General features: G+C 41.9%; 1 protein-coding gene across 1 annotated transcript; it reads left to right on the top strand.

Moving 5' to 3' along the window:
• The first annotated feature begins 151 nt into the window (after positions 1 to 151).
• Positions 152 to 22,060, top strand: FEM1C (fem-1 homolog C). Its single transcript, XM_065406938.1, has 2 exons — positions 152 to 695; positions 20,751 to 22,060. The coding sequence occupies exons 1-2, from the start codon at positions 152 to 154 to the stop codon at positions 22,058 to 22,060; spliced, it is 1,854 nt and encodes a 617-aa protein (XP_065263010.1).
• The last annotated feature ends 895 nt before the right edge of the window (positions 22,061 to 22,955 follow it).

Raw genomic sequence — 22,955 nt, 5'->3', positions numbered from 1 at the left:
GTTAGGACCTAATTCAGTTCATCAGAGCCTTCATGTTTGTTCACAGAGATAACACAGATCTAAGAAAAGGGTGTGGGTCTTCTGTTTGGACTCTGTAGTTCCAGTAGTCCCATTATCTGTGACACTGAAGGATAAAAGCGGCACAGACTAAATGGATCTAAAGACAGCAGTGTTCAATGCAGCTCGTGATGGCAAACTGCGGCTCCTTGCAAAGTTACTGGCAAACAAAACTAAAGAAGAGGTGGCCTTGCTGATGTCTGAAAAAACTAGTGGTGCTACACCACTTTTGATGGCAGCCCGTTATGGACACCTTGATATGGTGGAATACTTGCTGGAGCATTGCTGTGCTTCTATAGAAGTTGGTGGCTCGGTAAATTTTGATGGTGAGACCATTGAGGGGGCTCCTCCATTATGGGCAGCTTCTGCTGCTGGTCATTTGAAGGTAGTCCAATGTCTGTTAGATCATGGAGCATCTGTCAACAACACAACACTGACAAATTCAACCCCACTTAGGGCAGCCTGTTTTGATGGGCACCTGGAAATAGTAAAGTACCTTGTGGAGCATAAAGCTGATTTGGAAGTATCAAACCGACATGGGCATACATGCCTGATGATTTCATGTTACAAAGGACACAAAGAAATTGCTCAGTATTTGCTTGAAAAAGGCGCTGATGTTAATAGAAAAAGTGTTAAAGGTAAGATCAATATCCTATTTTTCTTGCAGCAAAGTTCCTGAGACTATCTAGTTGTTACCTTTTTTTTTTTTTGTAGGAGACCACCGTCCAAAAATGTTCATCTGACTTGATAATGTAAATTATTCAAAGTGCTATCAAGAAGTTGAAATTATAATGTTATGTTTATAGTTTGTATGTAGTTATGTAAGTTTTTCAGTTTGATCTTCCAGTGTACCTGCTGTTTCATTACTTAAAAAAACAGTTACTAAATTTCATTCTAAATCAACAAGTTTTAATTTATAAACCCCAGTTTTTAAAAGATTTTGCTACATAGATTCATACTCCTGGCTAAAGTGTGTATGTAAAAAACTAATTGGCTTTTTGCTGAAAACGTAGTGGGTCATGTGATAACTTTTTAAAATAGATAAACTTATATCGTGCAAAATTTATTCATTTGCAAAACAAATATATTGTGCACTGAATAAAATTCACTGGCCTGCACTGTTAAGATCAGAATAGGGAAATGGAGGAAGTCTTTTCTGTATTTAAAATTTCCACCCCTGATTCTTGAATTCTTCAGTTGATCTATTAGCTACAGTAACTAAGAAATGGGAATTAGGGTGAAAAATAAGGACCAATGCGAGTGTGATCATGCCAAAAAAGAGTTTCAGTAAACAGTGGTGCTGTTATCACAACAGATGTCTTTTTGCTTCTGTTTACAATGGTCCTGCCACTATTGTTCAAAGTGAAGACTTCTGCCTTTTTGCTATGATCATAGTTGCATGGACCTCTTGTTCTAACTGTGGGCATGTTGCTGCTTTTTAATTGCATCACCAGTGCACTTACTAATGTTGTATTGACTCACCAGGTGTATTGGTTAGTGCAGACTACCACACATTTTTAACCCCGGAAAGATGGTCCGTGTTTGGACAGTTGATTTCTGATATATGTCAAGGGTATTTCCCCTTAAAGCCTGTGTATGACATAGTGCTTCTAATTCCTGTTTCTGGCTAATTTTATTGTTAACAGTTTCCCAAACATGAAATATAATTTGACAAGTGACCTTTCTAGTATATAGTTTGTGTGATATCTTTAATACTTGTTTAAATGAAGACTTGTTAGCAGAAAAAAAGATGAACACCTAATTGACACTTTAACTGACTGAAACCAGGTGGGTGAGGTAATATCTTTTATTGAACCAACTTCTGTTCGTGAAGGAGACAAGTTTTCGAGCTTCCCAGAGCTCTTCTTCAGATCTGGAGAGGGTAACCGGAGTGCGTCAGCTAAATATAAGGTGGGACAGATTGTTAAGCATAGTGACTTAACACACGTTGCAAGAAACCACTTCAAATGAAGTGGGAATTAACACCTCTGCTTGTCTGTTCTGCCAACAGAAGTTGATCCACTAAAAGATATTACTTCACTACCTTGTGTCTCTCATATCCTGGGACCAACATGGATACAACAGCACTGCAAATGTTCATTGACTTAAAGACATACTGTACAAGTGAAAATATGTGGGGAGTAATATAAAGAAAGCTAAATGCTAATTGATGGTAGAAATATGAGATACACAGTGGGCAGATGTAATAACTTACTTCTGCTTGTAAGAAGAATAACTTCCAAGCCATAAAGCCACTCATGAGTCCCTATGGACTTGTGTATTGTTCCAACTATATACTGGGGGTGATTACCAAACAGCTGCGTAAAGGTCTGATGTATCATAAAAGCATTTATTTAGGCCACCCCTTTTTCTCTCTCTGCCAGTGGACTGTTAAAGGTCTCAGACTTACTGATCCTTAATATCCTCTTTTATACCAGTATGCAGACATTATTTGTTCTTTGCTCTGTTTAAACGACCATCATAGAGACACCTACCTATAAGCATTTCTGGTCTCATCTCCTCTATTATTTTCATTTCTTCTCTTCACTTTATTCAATTTCTGCATGACTCATGACTTAAGCACAATTGCACAAGTCTCACCCATTCAGCAACACCCAAGGGAGACAATATTTTGTGAACAGCAGAAGAACACTGCTGCTAAAGGCACTTGATATCATAACTATACACCTCTCTATTATGCCAAGCATTCACCTTTCCTATAGTATTGTCACACAACCATAATCTAAAGATGAGAGCTTTTAAGGTGAGATTTTTGAAGTGCTACAGCATAGCTGATCCTTGTGTTGTTAAAAAAGTGAGTGTCAGATTGGATTTGTTATAGCCTAGTAAAGGCTATTACATTTTTTTAAAGTGTGCGTATACATATATAGTGTATTTTTATGTAGTATGCCCTGCCTTTTCTTGCTCTTTGGAAATAGACTCTACCCGTTGCTGATGACATCAGATGGAGGCTCCTCTCTCAGCTGTCTACACTGTTCAATATGTCTGTTGTTGAAACAGTATTACATTAACATGCATTAGGGAACTTTTAGTGCGCAACAAAAGGGTCTACATGGGCTGTTTTTTGACCAAACTGTTGGTGAGCTTTAGAATTCACACCCCTCTAGTGCTCAATACCATGCTGTGTAGATGAGTCCACAGAGTTTTCTTGCTTCCTGAAATTCCTTATTCTGAGTAGTGCTGGCGGGGAAGAGAGAATCTGGCCAGGCATATCTTCAGTTCCTTCTCCCATTTTTTAAGAAAGTGTCACCTTGATGGTGAGTAGAGAGGCCTCATAGTAGGAGGCAGGGAAAGAAAAGTCCAGGTTGCTGCTTTTTATGGACAAAGAAACCAGTTACTATAGATGTCCCTGTTGCTCTTCCTACAACTACTATGTTCTTTGGATATGTTAATGTTTACTTGTCTCTGCTCACAGGAGGGAGATTTTAAGGGAGTGTATCTACTACAGCCTTGTCTACATTACGGGGGAGATCGATCTAAGTTAAGCAACTTCAGCTATGTGAATAATGTAGCTGAAGTCGACGTACTTAGATCTACTTACTGTGGGGTCCACACTATGTGATGTTGATTGGAGACGCTCTCCCGTCGACTCCCCTTGCGCTTCTCCTTCAGGTGGAGTACAGGAGTCGATGGGAGAGGGATCGGTGGTCAATTTAGCGGGTCTTCACTAGACCCACTAAATCGACTGCCAATGCATCGGTCGCCGGGCGTCGAACCCCCCGGTAAGTGTAGACAAGCCCTAAGTATCTGAGGAGTAGGTTTTCCCAATATTCTTTTACTACTGGCTTGCATGTGTTGAATCTTGCCCCTGCTTCCTAAGCTGGCAGTTGGAGGAGCCTTCTAGCGTTTGCCTCTGCCTTACACCTGCTGAAGCTTTTCTATTTAATTATTTGTACAGCACTTTGAAAATGTAAAGCTGTCTAAGGTTATGTCTACACTACCGCTGTAAGTCGACCTACGCTATGCAACTTCAGCTATGTGACTAACGTAGCTGGAGTCAACGTACCTTAGGGCAGGTTACCGTGGGGAGGTCTACGGGAGAAACTCTCCCCTCGACTTACCTTACTCTGCTCATTGGAAGACAAGTATAGGGATCGACTGGAGAGTGATCTGTTGTCGATTTGGCAGGTCTTCACTAGACCCACTAAATTAACTGCTGGTGAATCAATCTCCGAGCGTGGATCCTGGCTTTAGTGTAGATGTAGCCTAAGACTGCTAAATATATCTTCATTAAATGGGGTAGAAAGCTGCTGTTATAAGGAGCACCAGAGGCTGTCTTTCCAATATTTTCTTGAAAACAGGAGGGAGGGGGCATAAAGCTCCAAACAATTTAAATATATAAATGTGAGTTATAATGTACAGTAACTCCTCACTTAACGTTGTAGTTATGTTCCTGAAAAATGCAACTTTAAGTGAAACAACGTTAAGCGAATCCATTTTCCCCATAAGAATGAATGTAAATGGGGGGGTTAGGTTCCAGGGAAATTTTTTTTTGCCATACAGTACAGTACTATGGTTGGGAGGTGCCCCCGCCTTACCCCACGCAGGCACAGCCCACTGGCACTGAAGACAATGAGGCAGGCAAGGAGGCTGAAGGTGCTGTAAGCTAGGAGAAGCACGTTACGCAGCGGCAGCTTCCCCCACTCTGCAAGCACCAGGGGTGGGAGCCTCAACCCTCAGCCCGCCGACGCCCTCCCTTCCCCCAAGCTCCCACCCTTAACCCGTCTCTTCTTCCCCCCTCCTCCCCCTTTACTGCGCACGCTGCGTCCTCGCTTCTCCTCCCCCCCGCCTCCTGCCTGTGGCAATCAGCTGGCTTGCGGCATTCAGAAGGGAGGGGGGAGGAGCGAGGACACAGCGCGCAGGCTCCCCCTCCCACCCCTGCCTCCTGAACACCGCAAACCAGCTGATTGCCGTGGGCAGGAGGCAGGGGAGGGAGGGGGAGTTGTGCCATGTCCTCGCTCCTCCCCCCTCCGTCCTGCGCGCGGCAATCAGCTGGTTTGTGGCATTCAGGAGGCAGGGGAGGGATGGGCAGCCTGTGTACCAAGTCCTTGCTCCTCCCCCCTCCCTCCTGAACGCTGCAAGCCCACTGATTGCCGTGGGCAGGAGGCGGGGGGGGGGGGCTAGGAGGGGGAAGGCACTGATCCGCGGGGTCTGCCTGCGGGCAGGAGGCGCTGTGGGGGGTGGGGGGGCGTAGGGAAGCTGATAGGGTGGCTGCCAGCTGTGGACAAAGCAGGCAGCCAAATGACGTTATAGCGAAGCATTGCACAACTTTAAATGGAGCATGTTCTGTAATTGAGCAGGGACGTAAGATTGAAACAACATTAAGTGAGAGGACGTTAAGTGGGAGTTACTGTACCATGCATGATTCTCCATTTACCCCCAGACCCTCACTTCTGGAAAAATGACAACCCACTTGTTAGTGACGAGTATTTTAGGGCTGGGGAAGATGGGGTAGGTTCTTAGAGCTCCAAAAATCAGGATGGCAAATTTCAATGAAAAGATGGATACTGAAGCAGTTAAAAATGATGGACTTCACTGGAATGCGTGAGTAGTCTAGCAATAGCATTCTGGACTACTGAAGCTTAGAAAGTGGAGATTTGGGAACAGCATATGATGAAGTGCAGTAGTAAAGATAGTAAGTGATTAAGACAGGAGGATTTCAGCTGAGTCAAGATCAAGATAAGAGCAAATGATAACAGTGCCTCATAGGTGGTGATGGCAGTGGGCGAGAGGAAAAAGTTTAAAATGCACGACAGTGCTATACTATGGAAGATGATTCAATACTCAGAAAATTTCAGAGTTATAGGCCATCTTGGTTCAAGGTGTATTCAACTTTCACTTTTTACCACCATTTTCCAGAATCCTCTTCTACAGTTTCCACGGATTCTTATGGAGGATAGAGGCAAGAGTTCAAATAGTCACAAAGGAACTTGTTTAGAAAGTAAGGGACTATTTTAAAATATTTTATTTAGGTCACACAAAAAGTATGGATGAGGGGGAAAATGACAAATAGGACTTGAAAAACCTTTTTGCCCACTCAGGATTGTGTATGGATGAGGGAATATCTACAGTTTCTGTAAAACTAAAGTTTTAATTTGAAAAACGAAACTTCCAAATGTGAACCAATTCAGCACTGTCTTCCTAATGTTGTAGACTGTTCCAGCATAACTACTCTTGGCTTTAGCAGCAGCAGGTTGAAATTAACAATACTGTGGTAAGTTTCATAGATGCTTCTGGACAGTAGAGGAACTGTCAAGAATCATGTTGCTTGGGTAATCGGTGACCAGATGTCCCAATTTTATAGGGATAGTCCCAATTTTGGGGTCTTTTTGTTATATAGGCTCCTATTAACCCCACACACACACACACTCCTGTCCCGATTTTTCACACTTGCTGTCTGGTCACCCTACTTGGGTAAGCTATGAGTAGTAGCACTGGAGTTTTTCGTGGTGAGGACCACAAAACCAGACCCTAAGTGAAGGACAGATCTCTCAAGTGTACTGGATTTTTCAGGACTGTTCTGCAATTTTGGATGAATTCAGCTGACTGTTCTCCACTCCACTGGGAAGAGTGGCAGTGTTATGTACACACTAGGCAGCACTCCCTTCCCAGAGTCAGAAATAGGACTCAAGAATCTTGATCCAAGCATTTTGCTATTGAATAGCTGTGTAACCACCTGGCAAAATGTGTGTGGCATGCCTTTCTAGTGGCTGATTAACTACAGGAGTAAACATTTTTTCTGTTGAAGTGGTAGTGGTCTGTGTTGATCTCTGAAGGCTGAGGATTCAAACCCTGTTGATGATCCATGTGGGTTCTTTTTAAAACACTAGTTTATTTAATTCTCACAGTAAGAAAACCTTCTGTAAAATCTGGTTTTTAATGTAAAAACCATTATAAGTGGTCAATTATAACCTAACACTCAACAAAACACAGGTGTTATATTTTGGTCATTTGTCATGTTACAGATTGACAAGGATAAAGGATGAGGGGTAGAGTAGTGGAAATTCCACCACCCCTTTTCATTGGCCAGGATATTGGGGTATAGTTGATGGACCCTGTCTAACAGCCATGAGGCTCTGTATCGTGGTTGGGTTGGGAGGGAAAGAGAGCTGCTGCTTCGAAGGATATGAAAGATAGTCTGAGCGGAGTCCAGGAACAGCACTCTTGTGTTTCTCAACAGCTGGGAGTAAGGAGTCTCTTTAACTAAGGCATTGCTCCTGGACCTTATTGACAGCCTTCCTTTCCCTGTCTCCTCTTTTCCTTCACACCCATTAATCTCTGGTGAGTAGGTGTCTGGCAAATTTTTCCCTGCTTACCAGGAAGGGGTAGAGAAGACAGGTGTAATGGGTCTGTCAGCATGAGAGATTTTTTGGAGAAAATCATGTTTTGCAAGCTGTAAATTCTATTATGGCTGCGAATAAGACCTGTACCATAAGAACGGCCATAGTAGGTTAGACCAAGTATGGTTCATCTAGCCCAGTATCCCATATTCCGACAGTGGCCAATGCCAGGTGCCCCAGAGGGAATGAACAGAACAGGTAATCATCAAGTGATCTCCTGTCGCCCATTCCCAGCTTCTGGCAAAATCCACAAGATGTCATTGATGTAAAATCCAATATAGCAACTCTCTAAATTAACAGAGAGCTGCAGACTTTGTTCAGTTTATTTTCTCCTATGGATATGTATACAGACTTGAATCTGTGGCTAAGTATGAAGACTATATTAAGGCTTTAACTTAGGTGGAGACTGAAACATGTTTAACATTCCCTAAGCTGGAGGGGAAAAAAGCAAAATCGCTGCCTCTAAATACCTGTTAGCTCCAGAAATGATGAAATAGGGTAGAGCCACTCTGATCTCTTCAAAATCAGCATGTGGTGTATTGTATATTAAAAATAATTAACCTAATTGTAAACATCAAGAAGTCTGACAGGTTTGTTTCTCTTCTGGGTTTTCTATCTTGCCTGCTTGCCAAGCTTCATTTTGAAAAACAAGGCTCTGCTTCCTGGCAATAAAGGCCTTGCTCTAAATGTGTTCTGTGTCTTTTTCCTGGATGTATTACATGACACATTGCATTACATTTGTGAGGATATTTTGAGCATGAAGGCTATGTGAAACTAAACTGTAGCAGGAATGTATATTACCCAGCCCAATAAATTAAATAGTGAAAGAAGATGCAGTTAAAAGAAGGGAAATGTTTAGTTTGCATTGGGGGAGGGGTGTTGAAACTAAGTGATTCAAATACTTTTATACTTCATAAATGTTGAGACATCAATAATCTTGAAAATACAATTTAGAGAGAGATGAATCTGTGAACAGAAAGATCTTTGTTCCATAGCATTTATTTTTGTGGTCTGAGAAATTAGATTAGATTAAAACATAACCATGAAGACTTGTTGATATTAGTAACTTGTCTATTTCATTATCCCGTTTGATTTTTTTAAGCTTATTCATGAGGGCACAGCTTTAGTTTTCTTCCTGCAATACCATACTATAAAAATTCTTAATGTTTACTTATGGTGGTTCAGTTGAGTATCTTCCAGATAAAGCCATAATCAATAACGAATGGGGGCACCAATTACTTAGATGATTGCATTATTTTATTCATATTTATTTTATAATTATAAAGCAGTAAGTGTAGGAGGAGAAGTACACATCAATAAAACGGAGGTCTAGATCCACAAAGGGACTTAAGCATTGTAACACCTAATTTTTAGGCCAGATCTGCATTAATGAGATAGGCTGGACTCAGCTGTGTTGCTCAGGACTATGAAAATCCACAACCCTGAACGATGTAGCTATGTTAGGGGCCTAAGATGGGTTAGTCCTCTCATGAAAAATGAAGAAGGTGGTGTTTTTCTCCTTATACACTATAGCAGGGGTGGCCAAACAGTGGCTCGCGAGCTGCATGCGGCTCTTTTAGTTAAAGTGTGGCTCACAGAGCCCCCGGTATCTCCCCATTCTCCACCTACCAGACTCGGGGGGACCTCGGGGATTCTGCCCTGCGGTGGGGTAGTGGGGCTATGGGCTTCTACCAGAGACGACTGGTGCCTGCTGTGAGTTGGGGGGCACAATTTAAAGGTTCGCTCCCCCCAACAGCTTGAATCACACCCCCAAGATACTCCCCCCTCTTACCGCAAGTGGCCCCTCCCTGCAGCTCCCAGGCGTTAGCTCCACGTGGACAGGTAGCGGCAAAGAGCCTGGAGCTGCAGGAAGGCGCCACTGCTTTAGCTCTGTAAGGAGAGAGAACCGCGAAAGCAGCAGCTCTTCCTGCAGCCCCCAGCTGTTTGCTGCTGCCTCTCCCCATTGCCACAGCTCCCAGTTTGTCAGCTCCAGCAGCTGCCTTGCAGGGAGGGGACCCGGTGGCACCATGTGACTGAGTGGGGCCAGCAAACCCTGGAAAAAAATTGTGTGTGGGGGGGGAGATCACGTGGGGTCAAGTGCCCCCGCCCCATGCGTCACCTCTGGCTTTTGCCCATCAGGGAGGGATTCTTGGGGCTTCAACCCTGCAGGGTGTGCCTGCTGGGGCTCAGGGCTTCAGCAGGAGGAGGCTGAAGCCCCAATAGGCACCTGTGTGGCTGAAGCCCTGGAAGGCATGCCCCAGCTCTCGAACTTCTGAAGATTGTTGTATGTGGCTCGAAGCATCAGTAAGTTTAGCCACCTCTGCACTAGCCTGGTGGTTTGGGCATTCACCTGGTATGTGGGAGACCCATGTTTCAGACCCACTGCTTCAATTAATATTTACTCGTACAATTGGAAGAGTTTCCATAGGAGCGATTGGGAGACCTGCCCCAAAATATCCCACAGCCCAGTAGTTAGGACTCTCTTCCTGAGAGGTGGGTTCAGATTCCTGTTCCATGTCAGCCGGAAGAGGTATTTGCTCCCACCTCCCAGATGAGTCCCTAATCACTGAGCTGTTTGGGTATAAGAGGAGCACCACCTCCGCCATCTATGGAGTTAGGCGCACTCTGAGAATACCTACTGGATTGACCCCCCTGCAAGTGAGAGAGGTGGGAGAATGCCTAGATTGCAATTCCTCTGGAGTTCAGGCGTGAATTAGAGTGCCAAGCCACTCGGTGGCATTGGGACCTAGGCAGATTTGTTCACTGGCAAAAGTTTAGGTGCCATAGAACTTAGGCACATCCAGAATTAAGTGGCAGCTGAGAGAGGGTTTAGAGGATCTCAGTGGCACCTCAGTGTTGGATTTAAGTGCCTAAAGTCCCTTTGTGGCTCTACCCCTGAGGTTTATATACATATCAATATGTTTATATAATCAGTCTTTAAAACTAAAGTAATAAATAAATTTACTAGATGACTTATTTCCTTTATGTGCTTTGCTTGAAGTTAGTGCAATATAAACACTTAATCTTTAAATCAAGAAGATCATTAATTTTATTGGGTCCTGAACCTGTGAAGATTTATGCACTTGCCTAACTTTACACATTTGAATAATTCTGTTGAACTCAATTTGACTACAAGTGTGTGATGTTAAGCATCTGAACCAAGTATTTTCAGGAGTGGGGCCTTGCATGTGAAATGGTAAGAATGACTTAATTTTAATTTTCTAATATTGTTTTACTAATCCAGAAACAAGATCAAGCTTTAACTAAATCTACTTAATACATTTACAAAATGTTCATTCAAGTCCAGCCAAATCACTATCTGTTTTACCGCGTCTCTTCTTTTCCCTTCCCTGTCACAGGCAAATTATTTATTTTGGAATGATTTGCCTCTGATAGCGACCTGGATGTGGGGGAGAAAAATAGTTTCATTATAAATGTGAATCTCCAGATGTACTTTGGTAGCACTGGAGAGTTAAAGAATTAGTTGCACTGAAATATGTAGCATTTGTGTATGCTTTTTCATTGTGTTGGCTATTTTAAAGAGGGTCTCTAATATAACTGTAAAATGTAAAGACTCAAAGCCAACTGAGATTTACTCTCTATTTGGGAGGACTAGGTGAGAGTTGAAATTCACTAGTATCTTAATTTTTTTTTATTAGTAAAGGAAGTTGCTGACTTCTTTAGGGTGAAACAGTGGTGTTGTGCAAATAGGAATAAATTAAAAAGCTGTTGCCCGTTTTAAAAAAAACAAACAAAAAAACCCCATGATTAACAATTTAATGTATACATGCATCCATTTCTCTGATTAACAATTCTGGTTACATTCTGTTCTTTCCGGTAGTTTGAGGAGAGCATATATGTCCTTCAGAATGGCACATGCTCATGTTCGTTGTCATACTGATCCACGTGAATATCCAGAATCTAGATGTGTAGTCAGATTCCATAACTCTAGGAAGGAAAAGGAATTAGACATGGTGTAAGAAAACTAACTTGTAAAAGAGAAGACACTGATTTGAATAGAGATTTCACTTTGAGCCTTCTAAGGTGGTGATAGTATCATAACTACATTTTTTTAGAAAGACTTTAAAATGTTTGACACCATTTCTTTAACATACATTAACAACTGTTGTATGTTGTTTCCCTTGGAAAAGTGGTGTATGGAAACTACATATCAAAAGAGAGGTGCTTCACATAGCTGACAAGGCAGGAAAAGCCTATCTCCTCATTTGATCTAGCAAGAGAGTTATGATGCTGAATTGGTTACAAATTAATTTTGTGGCAACAAACTAATGTCATGCTTGTGACTTAGCTGCAGTCTCACACTGAAAGAATGCTTACTTAAACATGCACCTATAACAGGGAACAGAGAATTATTAGCAATATAACTAGCCTTTTGTATGAATATTTTTCTAAACAAACCATCCTCTCCTCCACTCTAATCCCTATACTCCTCAGTGTGAAAATTCTTCACAGATGCTAACCAGAGTAGTCTGCTTATTATCCACTTAGTGGCTGTTTGTCATATTGATATTTGAGCCACTTTATAGTCTTAATTAATATTTAACATTTGTACTTTTTATTAATAGGTGTGTTTTTGTGATACTTTCAAAATTCTTTGGTAAAGCACGGAATATCCTTCTTAAGGATAGAACTAGTCCTTACAGCCACCACCCCATCCTTCAAATTCCCCCTCAAATTGGCAATTGATGATTACTAGATAGATAACTGATAGACTTTGTTAGACTGTTGCCCCTTTTGACCTGAGCAGCTAATCAAAGTTTGGGGCCCTGGAGATGTTCCAGTTGGAAGTAGAAATTGGTGATAATCAGGTATTTCTTTAATACAGTTCTATTTATTTACAAAGTCCTGTGTTTCTGAATCTAGAAGGAACCAAGAACAAAAGGAGCAGTTTCTTTAGCCAGCCCCAGACCCAAAAGTTCTGTCTTGCTTTTTCCAGGGTCAGACTGTGCTTACTGGCTCCTGTGTCCTATTAGGCTTTTTGTTTTCCTCTGCCTTTTCTTGCTGTTCTTGTCTGTGAGCGGCCTTAGTATCTGTGTGTTCTCTCACTCCCACACAAACACCTACCCAAAACAGTACTCATCCCAAAAGCTCCTGGGCAGGTTCACACACCCCTTTTGGTTTAGGGTTGACTTATATTTACAGTTATGTTAATTGAAGAGTGAGTTCATACTTCTCAACCTCAAAGATGCTTTAACCCAACCCATAACAAGGTTTCACCGAGTTCACAATATATTATTTCTAAAATGTAGCCAAACCAAAGCCATCTCTCTGTGCATCTGTCTGGCCAATGTAAACGTGTATTCTTGTAACCTTTCCCCTAACCTCTCCTTGTGTCCCTTCTGATTGTTACGAACACTTGTTGCATTTCATCTTAATTTAGTTTAAAGTTTAGGGCTGGTCCACACTGAAAACTTACATCGGCATTGCTACATCTCTCGGGTGTGAAAAATCCACACCCCTGAGGCACGTAGCTATGCTGACCTAACCCCAATGTAGACAGCGCTAAGTCGATGGAAGAATTCTTCTGTTGACCTAGCTACTGACTCTCAAGGAGGTGGACTAACTACAGCAAGGGGAGAAACCCTCCCGTCGCTATAGTGAGTGTCTAAACTGAAGCACTATTGTGAGCTGGTGCTATAGAGCCCTGCAAACCCGTGGATATCTGCTGAATATCTGCGGGTATCAGCATCCGTGGATTACGGATCAGATGCAGATATAAATTTTGTGTCCGCGCAGGGCTTTACTGTGCTGTTCTAGTGTTTTAAGTATAGATGTAGCCTTAGAGCAGGTGTGGGCAAACTTTTTGGCCTGAGGGCCACATCTGGGTATGGAAATTGTATGGTGGGCCATGAATGCTCACAAAATTGGGGTTGAGGAGGCGGGAGGGCTCTGGCTGGGGATGCAGGCTCTGGGGTTGGGCTAGAAATGAGGAGTTCACGGTGCGGAGGGGGCTCTGGGCTGGGGAAGGAGGTTGGGGCACGGGAGGGGATCAGGGTGCAGACTCCGGGAGGCGCTTACCTCAAGCAGCTCTTGGAAGCAGCGGCATGTCCCCCCTCCCTCTCCAGCTCCTATGTGGAGGTGTGGCCAGGCAGCTCCGTGCGCTGCCCTGTCCGCAGGGGCTGCCCCTGCAGTTCTCATTAGCCGCAGTTCCCAGCCAATGGGGATGGCACTTGGGATGGGGGCTGCGTGTGGAGCCCCCTGGTTATCCCTAAATGTAGGAGCCGGAGGGGGAGACATGCTGCTGCTGCTTCTGGGAGCCTTGGCACGCGCGTGTGGAGCAGTCTCCGACCCTGCTTTCCTGGCTGGAGCGTGGGAGCAGGGCAAGCCCCAGATCCCACTCCCCAGTGGGAGATCGAGGGCCAGATTAAACAGGCTGAAGGGCCGGATGTGACCCGCAGGCCGTAGTTTGCCCACCTCTGCCTTAGAGGCAGAGACTGTCTCTTACTGTGCTTATACTGTTCTCTGTACAGTTGGGTCCTGTAAATACTATTGTAATACAAATAATTAAAAAACAAAACCCAACTACTTCTGGTAGTTCCAGCCTGATAACTGGTAGAACAATGGTTTCTTTCAGCATAGGTAAAAAGGAAAATTATCTGTTTGTAGATGGAAGTCTAGTTTGAGAGGGCAGTGAGATTCTCTGTGGAATATTCTACTCTTTTCATGGTTCTCTGTGTGTCCATTTATGGTAAATTCATGAGATTGTAAAGATGTTTGATTTAGAGTTGAATCTATTCAGCTAGCTGCTAATTTTAGTTTTAAGTGTTTTGGGTTTTTGCAATGTGTCATGACAATGTATGTCTCTTGCAGTGTTGTAGCCGTGCTCCTGCCCCCTCTGTGCCCGTGCCCCTGCCCCTCCACTTCCCCGCCCCCAGTCAAGCCAGAAGCTGGAGAGGGCCTGGGGAGCCTGGAGCCCTCAACCTGCCTGGCGTGGGAGGGCCCAAGAGCAGCCCCATTGTAAGACCCTGTTTTCAGTTACTTATAACTTAGCCGTACTTTAACCATTCAGGCTGAAACATTTTATGCTGGGTGTCTACCTTGGGCAGAATTTTGTTTTGGAAAGTATCAGTGAAAACAGTTTAACCATTTTCAAGAAAGAGGTTAGGGAAAAATGTTATTTTGCCAATATTCAAAAGTTCTTACACTTGTTCTATTGAGAAGTTTTAGTGCTTCCATTCTTTGGAGGAGGGAATCAACTTGGGGTTAGAGGTGCCTTTTGCTGTTCTTGTGAAAACTCCCAAGAATTTGGCTCAGTTGTAAGCCTCTGGAAATACAACATTTTCACATCTTCAGTAGATCTTTGTTAGAGGCTGGTAGCTAAATTCTCCCAAGTTTCTATCTACAGTGAGCATGCCCCACTCCAGGGCTGAGCACGATTTTTCCTGGAGTTGTCCTCCCCACTGCCGGGGCCACAGTGGTCCTGGCCACTGGCATTGTGAGCAGTGAGACACTGTCACATGTGGTCTCAATTCTCCTCCTGCTGGTGCACAAACAGTTTGGAAGAAGAAGCACAGAGATTAAAGAGGGAGCAGGCTCTGGAGATCAAGGCAGAAGGGTCTGTAACTCCTAGACATGCTTCCTTCTAGAACCAGAAATAGAACTTTGGATATCTGAGTACCTTTGTTCTCTGCTCTCTAACAAATACATGTAAAACCGATTGGCTAAAAGTGTCCCATCCTTCCTCTAGTGGCTGGTCCACATAGAGTATACCAGCCTACTACTTCTGTTGGTTACTCTATTAGCTCAAATGGTAGAGATCTGTGATTTGGATCGAATATTTCTAACACTGCTGATGACCCATATGGACAGTGAGAATGGTTCTACATGATGACATTTGTTTTTTCAGTTTGCTTTTTTAAAAACCTGTGAAATTATAATTTAAAAAAGAAAGCTATAATAAACTGATGTTAAAATGGCAAAGTCTAGTACTCAAAAGTTAGGAAATGCCAGAATTAAAGTTACTTGTGCCTCCTTAAATTGGCCTCCTTATGTATATGCATTAGGATGCAGTCTTTAATTATATGATTATATACTATTTTTTCTAAATGCTCCCTGCCTCATTCAGTGCCCAAGTTGAATGGTGGTCACTGAATAGGTAGCTATTAAATATTTTTTTTACCCTTATTCATGCCTCTTAAGAATAGGTAGTGAAGAAGAGTGACTGGAGGGAGTCTACCCTGCTTGGTATTCTTGGTCATAAAAGGTATGGACTTAAGGCTCTCTTCCATAAGATATCACTACCATAGCTGTGGTCCTAATGATGCAAGGAGGGATAGCTCAGTGGTTTGAGCATTGGCCTGCTAAACCCAGGGTTGTGAGTTTAATCCTTGGGGGGAGCCACTTAGGAATCTGGGGCAAAAATCAGTACTTGGTCCTGCTAGTGAAGGCAGGGGGCTGGACTCGATGACCTTTCAGGGTCCCTTCCAGTTCTATGAGATAGGTATATCTCCATATATATATATTAAGGAAAGTTCTTCCTGCTAAGCATATAGCAGGCACTGCTGGAAACAAATACAAGGAAGAGAAACTATGCTGCCTGTGACAGAGTAGCCTGCCCCTTAAAGGCAGTAGTCCCTAGTGGTCAACCAACCTCACCAAGAGGCATGGCTCTTTACGGATTTGAAATGTCCAAGATAAGGATCTTAGGGGGATATGGATAGAGAGGAAGAGGTCCTGGGAATGAATGGTGCTTGGGAGGAAATCCCACCACTGTATCTTTAAGGGGCTTAGGGGAGGAACCTTGCAAAGACAGAGGGGCAAAGCTCCCCTCCTCACCCAACCAATCTGGAATTAGCTGGGAGATAGGGAGTAGCATATATGCTGCCTTTACTACCTCATAATAAGGCAGACACCAGCAGTAGAAGATGGGCCTGCCGACCCCCTGAGCCTGAGGGCTAATTAGGGGGAAAGTGCCAGCTGAGAGAGGAACTGGCTAAGGCCCTCCAGGGCACTAAATTACAACCCAGATCCAGGAGAGCTGGGAATTTCTTGTTTAAAGAGAGGGATAATAAGTGGCTGAATTTCCCAGCTCCAGGAAGAGGGCTGGGGCTCCTGCTGTAAGGAGAGAGACAAAGACTGAACGGTAACTGAGGGGGTTGGGAACAGAGTTCAGAGGGTGGGCTTCAGAGGAAACCCTGAAAGCCAGAAGAACCTTTTGTTTATTTGGGACTTTTGTTATGGACTGTTTTCACAAGGTTTTATAATAAACCAGCCCAGGGAGGGTATTACTGAGTCAAGAGACCTTGAGGTTGACTGACTGGGTTGTTGAGAGGGAAAACAGGGCGTACCTGAAATGCCACCCTTTGCCTAAGGGGGCACTGCAGGGAAGTCATGTCCTGGGACACTGCTGTCAAGTTGACATGACTCCAGTGGGTTCCCTTCTGGTAAGGGACATACCTTGGTAGTAAACATAGTTATCCACATAAACTAAATAGCAAAAAGACAAGATATTCTCAAGAACATTTGACATTGTTGAACTGTACAAGATGCCCTGGGGACAAAAGTAATTAAAATTGTCATAAGTGCAAGTGGAGTTGGGGGAAAATTTTTTGTTCCTTTTGTGAAATAAAATTTGAAAATAGAACATAAGGTATGAAAGTCTTTTTTTCATGTATGTGTGCAAATTACATAGTAAATCGAATGTGTTTAGACTGGTAGGACACAGTTACAGGAAATATCCTTGTCCCAAAATTCATGTGGAGATTGCAAGACTGTCGCTTTGATTTTAGTTCTATTTTTGGGACAGTTAGCTTGTTTGAAATATTATGGCAGAGCTTTCATCAGAAGGCACAGCTGAGAACCTGCCAAAAAGGAACACGGGAGAATGACACTTCCTTATAAACTATACAAGTAAAATCAGACTAAAATGAATAGATAGAGAACACCAAGGAAAAAAGCACATTGTGAGGATGTGGATATTTAGTTGACAATGCAACCAAAATCAGTATTAAAATTTATGTTTATAACACTTTTTGAAAGACAACTTACTGGACTGGACAAGTGTTGAAATGAAATATTTTTTTATTCATAGTTTTTCATAGTATTTTGTAAATTACAGGCCTGAACCTGAAAACACTGTCAAGTATAGTACTTCTGCTGCTGGAAATCAATAGTGCCACTTCTGGTAGTAAGTAGTAAGCATAGTAGTAAGTGCTGACAAGACCAGGATCTAGGTTGTTTTTTTTCCATGAAAAGATTAACATTTTGATAAGCTTTATGGCCATTGCCAATTTCTAGTAGAATATTTATTTTCACAGGAGAGTCATCTGTCTTTTTGGACTAAACCATTTACAAAGTGATCAGTAACATTTGAGCATTTTCCATCCTTTGTTTTACAGACTGTATTTTGTATAAGAGAGACAGTTCTATTATTTATATTCCCCACCCAACGTTCTGATCCTTCCTCCACTCCATTACTTGGTTCTCAAAATATTTTATTTTGTGCACCACCAAGAAAGGATCTGAAGACTGCAAGTGCTCCACAAAACATTATATTATTTTGTGAAGTGACATCTTATACTAAGTTATGGATAATCCCAGTTGTTGTTTTGGTCTCACTGTCCTGTATTCCCTGTTAATTCCTAATGAAGTCTTAGGGCATCCATCAAGGAGGAATCCTCTGGACCCATACATGGTTGCAATAAGTAGAAGAGAGATATCTGTTAGAATAAAAGCCCCATAATCCCATCTTCTTTTGAGACCTGTCACTGGAGTTTGGAAATCCCTGGCAAATTGGGTAGGCTAATCGGGGACAAAAACGAATTTTCCCTACACTCTCAAGGATGGTAGGGATGATGTGACTAAATTAATTTCATACAGTGATGAGAAGTCGAGTTAGGACACTGCAAATGTATCTTAGTGAACTATAGTTCATTCAAGATTAACTGTCGATTAGAGAAGTCATGTAAAGGTATGTAGATTCTGTAAATGACTATCTGAAACTATAGAGACAAGGTGAGTGAGGTAATATCTTTTATTGGACTAACTTCTGTTGGTGAGAGAAACCATAAAAAATATTACCTCACCCACCCTTCTCTCTCTTATCCTGGGACCGATGCAGCTACAACACTGCATATAACAATATTTGATACTATGTCCTAAGTAGGTGTAATTTGAAAATGTTTGTCTGCTGTGCTAAGGAAAAGGAGGGTCTGTCAGAGAAATTGGTCACCACCCTCTGATACTGGGATTGATCTACAATCTAACATAGAGTGGCCTGTGCAACAATGACAGCTGGCTGTAGTTCTAAGAGACTACACCAATTGAGCATAGCTGGAGCATAGCATATGCCAACTATACCTATTCCCAACCCTGACACACCACCTACATTTGGGTTGAATGTGAGTGGGTGGTGCAGGAGGCAGGTATATTGGCTTTGTATCAGCTGGGACTTCCCCCACACCAGAGAATTTCCTAGCTGGCCAGATTTAGAATTTTTGTGCTCTTGGGTGGCACAAAGCCATTAGAATGCAACTGAGCATCTGGCCCAGAGAATACACGAACAATATGGAGCAGGAGAACATGGTGAAGTGGCTGGTTGGAGCAACAATAATCCAAGCTGCAGCAGCTGTAATAGTAGGTTCCAGTGGAAAACTATCATTTCTTCTGTTGGGAAAATGACTGACAATAAGATAATATACCTAATTTCCTGTGGAGTGATAGTTCCACCAAAAATATTGATCAGCTAGCAAGGAAATAATTCTAATAGGTTATATGATCCTCAATTGACTTCCAGTTAATTCTGATGCTGTAGGAAATGTACTGTTTGCTAGAATTTTCACTGCAATTGTAGCTGGATTTTTGTGTGAACTTTGATACTTTTCTAATTAGTGTCCTGTTAATGCAATAGGAGTCATGTGTTAAAATGGAACACATGCATGTACCAGATGAAGAGCTAAAGAACAGCTTGTGTTAAATTGTGGACTTTTTAAAGAAATCAGCTGTATTAAAGACATTGTTTGGTTATCTTTTTTTTGCTGGTGAAATGTACATATTTAAACTAAGACATTCAGCTACAGTACTTCCGGAGTGTATGAAAGATTTGGTGGACTGTAGCTTCTAATGTTTCCTTTCAACTTTGCTGCAAGCATGGCTTTCGGTGAAATGTCATTAATGCTTGCTGTCATTTTTCTGGATTCTTCCCACACACAGCGTTAGAACACTTAATACATTTTACAAGATACACTTGGAGTGTGGTACTGATGGGAAATAATCCATAGTTAAAAATACATTCTTCAGGTGTGTTTTACAATTTCCACTCTTGTGTAGATGACACCCATGATATCTTTCAAGAAACAATGTGCTAATTTTTTCTTCTATTAACTTATTCTTGGCTTTGGGAATCCTAACCAGAATAGCAGGGGGATAAAGCTTGGGACTTTAGGATAAAGACTAGGTGGACAAAATATGTTATATGCATTTTATTTCATCAACCCAGTGTCCGTAGAATAATTTAATCAAATACAAAGGTGAGAGTGTTTGAATTTATATAGATTAGACAAAGAAATAGCCATACACCTCTACCCCAATATAACGCTGTCCGCGGGAGCCAAAAAATCTTACCACGTTATAGGTGAAACCACGTTATATCGAACTTGCTTTGATCCGCCGGAGTGTGCAGCTTCCCTCCCCCCCCGGCTCCCCCCGGAGCACTGCTTTACCGCGTTATATCCGAATTCGTGTTATATCGGGTCGTATTATATCGGGAAAAAGGTGTATTTCCTAGATCATTTAAATGTTATGACAGCATCAAAAAGCCTCCATTGGGATTGGAGCCCCATTATACTAGTGTTGTACAAATATAGAAAGAAAAATCCCTGCCCTGAAAGGCTTACTATCTGAAGACCCAGATGAAAGGTAGGGGATGAGTGTACCGTGTGCAAGTAAATGAACCTGTTGAAGAGTTGGCATAAGTTTATATGTATTGGGTTTTTAAAAAAAAATCAGGTAGAGGAAAGGAGGAAGGATATATGAAAAGTCTGGAAGGATAGAGGTAGCATGTTTAGAGCTAATGTTTTATCCTTAAAAGCAAATATGAAATTACCACAGAATGGAGGATTCAGGATTTGTTTTGTTTTTGGAGTAACGAGACAAAAGTTTACTTGAAACATCTTTAATTTTATCAAGTAACTTTGCACTTGTATAGCTGATTGACAACCTTGGTATTTTAATTAAGTCCAGCGTATTCCAGCTATTAATTTGCAGCTTGCCTGTTTTGACATGTATGCACTAAGTATTTCTCCTTTAGCTGTTAGTATAGCTCTATAAATTTGCCATGATTTTTGTGCAATTATGATTTTCTTTTCTTGTCAGGAAATACTGCATTACATGACTGTGCAGAATCTGGAAGCTTGGACATCATGAAGATGCTTCTTAAATACTGTGCAAAGATGGAAAAAGATGGCTATGGAATGACTCCCCTTCTGTCAGCCAGTGTGACAGGTCATACAAATATTGTGGACTTCCTGACACAGCATGTACAGACCAGTAAGGCAGAACGTATTAATGCTTTGGAGCTTTTAGGAGCAACATTTGTGGACAAAAAAAGAGATCTGCTTGGTGCTTTGAAATACTGGAAAAGAGCTATGGACATGAGGTACAGTGACAGGACTAATATCCTCAGCAAACCTGTGCCACAAACACTAATTATGGCTTATGACTATGCCAAGGAGGTGAATAGTGCAGAAGAGCTAGAAAATCTTATTGCAGACCCTGATGAGATGAGAATGCAAGCGCTGTTAATTAGAGAACGTATTCTTGGTCCTTCTCACCCAGATACATCTTATTATATTAGGTACAGAGGTGCCGTCTATGCAGACTCTGGAAACTTTAAACGATGCATCAACCTATGGAAATATGCTTTGGACATGCAGCAAAGCAATTTAGACCCCCTGAGCCCTATGACAGCCAGCAGTTTACTATCATTTGCTGAACTCTTTTCCTTCATGCTACAGGATAGGGCAAAAGGCCTCCTAGGCACCACCGTTACATTTGATGATCTTATGGGAATACTGTGCAAAAGTGTCCTCGAAATAGATCGGGCTATCAAACAAACTCAGTGTCCACCTGACCAAATACAGCTGAACAAAGCTCTTTCTATCATTTTGCATTTAATTTGCTTGCTGGAAAAAGTTCCTTGCAGTCCAGAACAAGACCATTTTAAAAAGCAGACTATTTATAGGTTTCTTAAACTACAGCCTAGAGGAAAGAATAACTTCAGCCCACTTCATCTTGCTGTTGATAAGAATACTACATGTGTGGGTCGTTACCCTGTTTGCAAATTCCCCTCTCTACAAGTTACTGCTATACTGGTGGAATGTGGTGCTGATGTAAATGTCAGAGACTCTGATGATAACAGCCCCTTGCACATTGCTGCACTGAACAACCATCCAGACATCATGAATCTTCTTATCAAGTCAGGTTCACACTTTGACACCACAAACTTGCATAAACAAACTGCTAGTGATTTGCTGGATGAGAAGGAAATGGCAAAAAATTTGATCCAGCCCATAAATCATACTACATTGCAGTGTCTTGCTGCTCGTGTTATAGTGAATCATAGCATATGTTATAAAGGGAACATCCCTGAAAAGCTAGAGAACTTTGTGTTGCTCCATAGATGATAGTGTGACAACTGTTGAAGCACGAGTTGGTGACATTAATTGTTGCTTTCTCAAGCACTGTTGTGATACACCAGCGTTCATTTAGCTTGACCTATCATGTTCTCATTGGCTAAAGCATCATTAGCATCAGATCTGCAGAATTGGCTACCCAGTATTTAATATGAATATGCCATATAATATATTTTGTGGATTATTTAGAAATGTAATGCCATATTTAGACTCTCTCTTAAAATTGTCTGCCAAAGGCTTGTCTACTCTGGTTTTATTTGCCTGTTGGGTGTTTGGGACTGAGATTAATATTTTTCACTGGTGTCTTTTTACTATTACTGGTATGTGGATTTTATACAGTTGGAAGGTCATCTTTTTTTGTTTTTGCTTGTGCATTTCTACTCAAATTCTGTTTTTTCTATGAACTCATTGCTAAACTGAACAAGTTGTATGGACTTGTTAACATTTGCAATTACCATAAGTGCTTTATCTTCTCTATGCACTGGCTTAAACATGACTGTTGTGTGTTAGCATATTTCTATGCAGCAGTTGGCCAACTTCAGCTCAAACAGCATTTTTTGCAGTTTTATGGAGCTTTTTCTGAGAACACTTCCTTCACAGCATGACAATTTTTGGAGCTATGTGTCAATTGTCCAAACTTTTTGGGTTGATTTTTATTCTAGCTGTATCTGATGCTTTCTCTTAGTCCTCTGGAAATATGTGCTAAATTCGGGAGAAAAATCTATTCTTGTTCTCTTGGTAACCCAGTTGAGATTTAAGTCTAAGTCATTCTGATGCATCATGCAGCAAAGGGAAGAGTCCTTATCATGTACATCTGACTTTTTCCCTCTGCACTAATGTCTTGTTTGTGCTGATTGTGTGACTAGATGTAGAGAGTTTGCTCAAA

This window comes from Emys orbicularis, chromosome 6 (genome assembly GCF_028017835.1).
Source record: "Emys orbicularis isolate rEmyOrb1 chromosome 6, rEmyOrb1.hap1, whole genome shotgun sequence".
In the NCBI taxonomy this organism is placed as follows: Eukaryota; Metazoa; Chordata; order Testudines; family Emydidae; genus Emys; species Emys orbicularis.
This window is presented reverse-complemented; position numbering and strand designations above follow the sequence as displayed.

Excerpts from the sequence above, each read along its gene's own strand:
- FEM1C (XM_065406938.1), top strand. The coding sequence starts at position 152 with ATGGATCTAAAGACAGCAGTGTTCAATGCAGCTCGTGATGGCAAACTG. Across the intron at positions 696-20,750 it reads TAATAGAAAAAGTGTTAAAG|GAAATACTGCATTACATGAC; the intron begins GTAAGATCAATA and ends TTTTCTTGTCAG.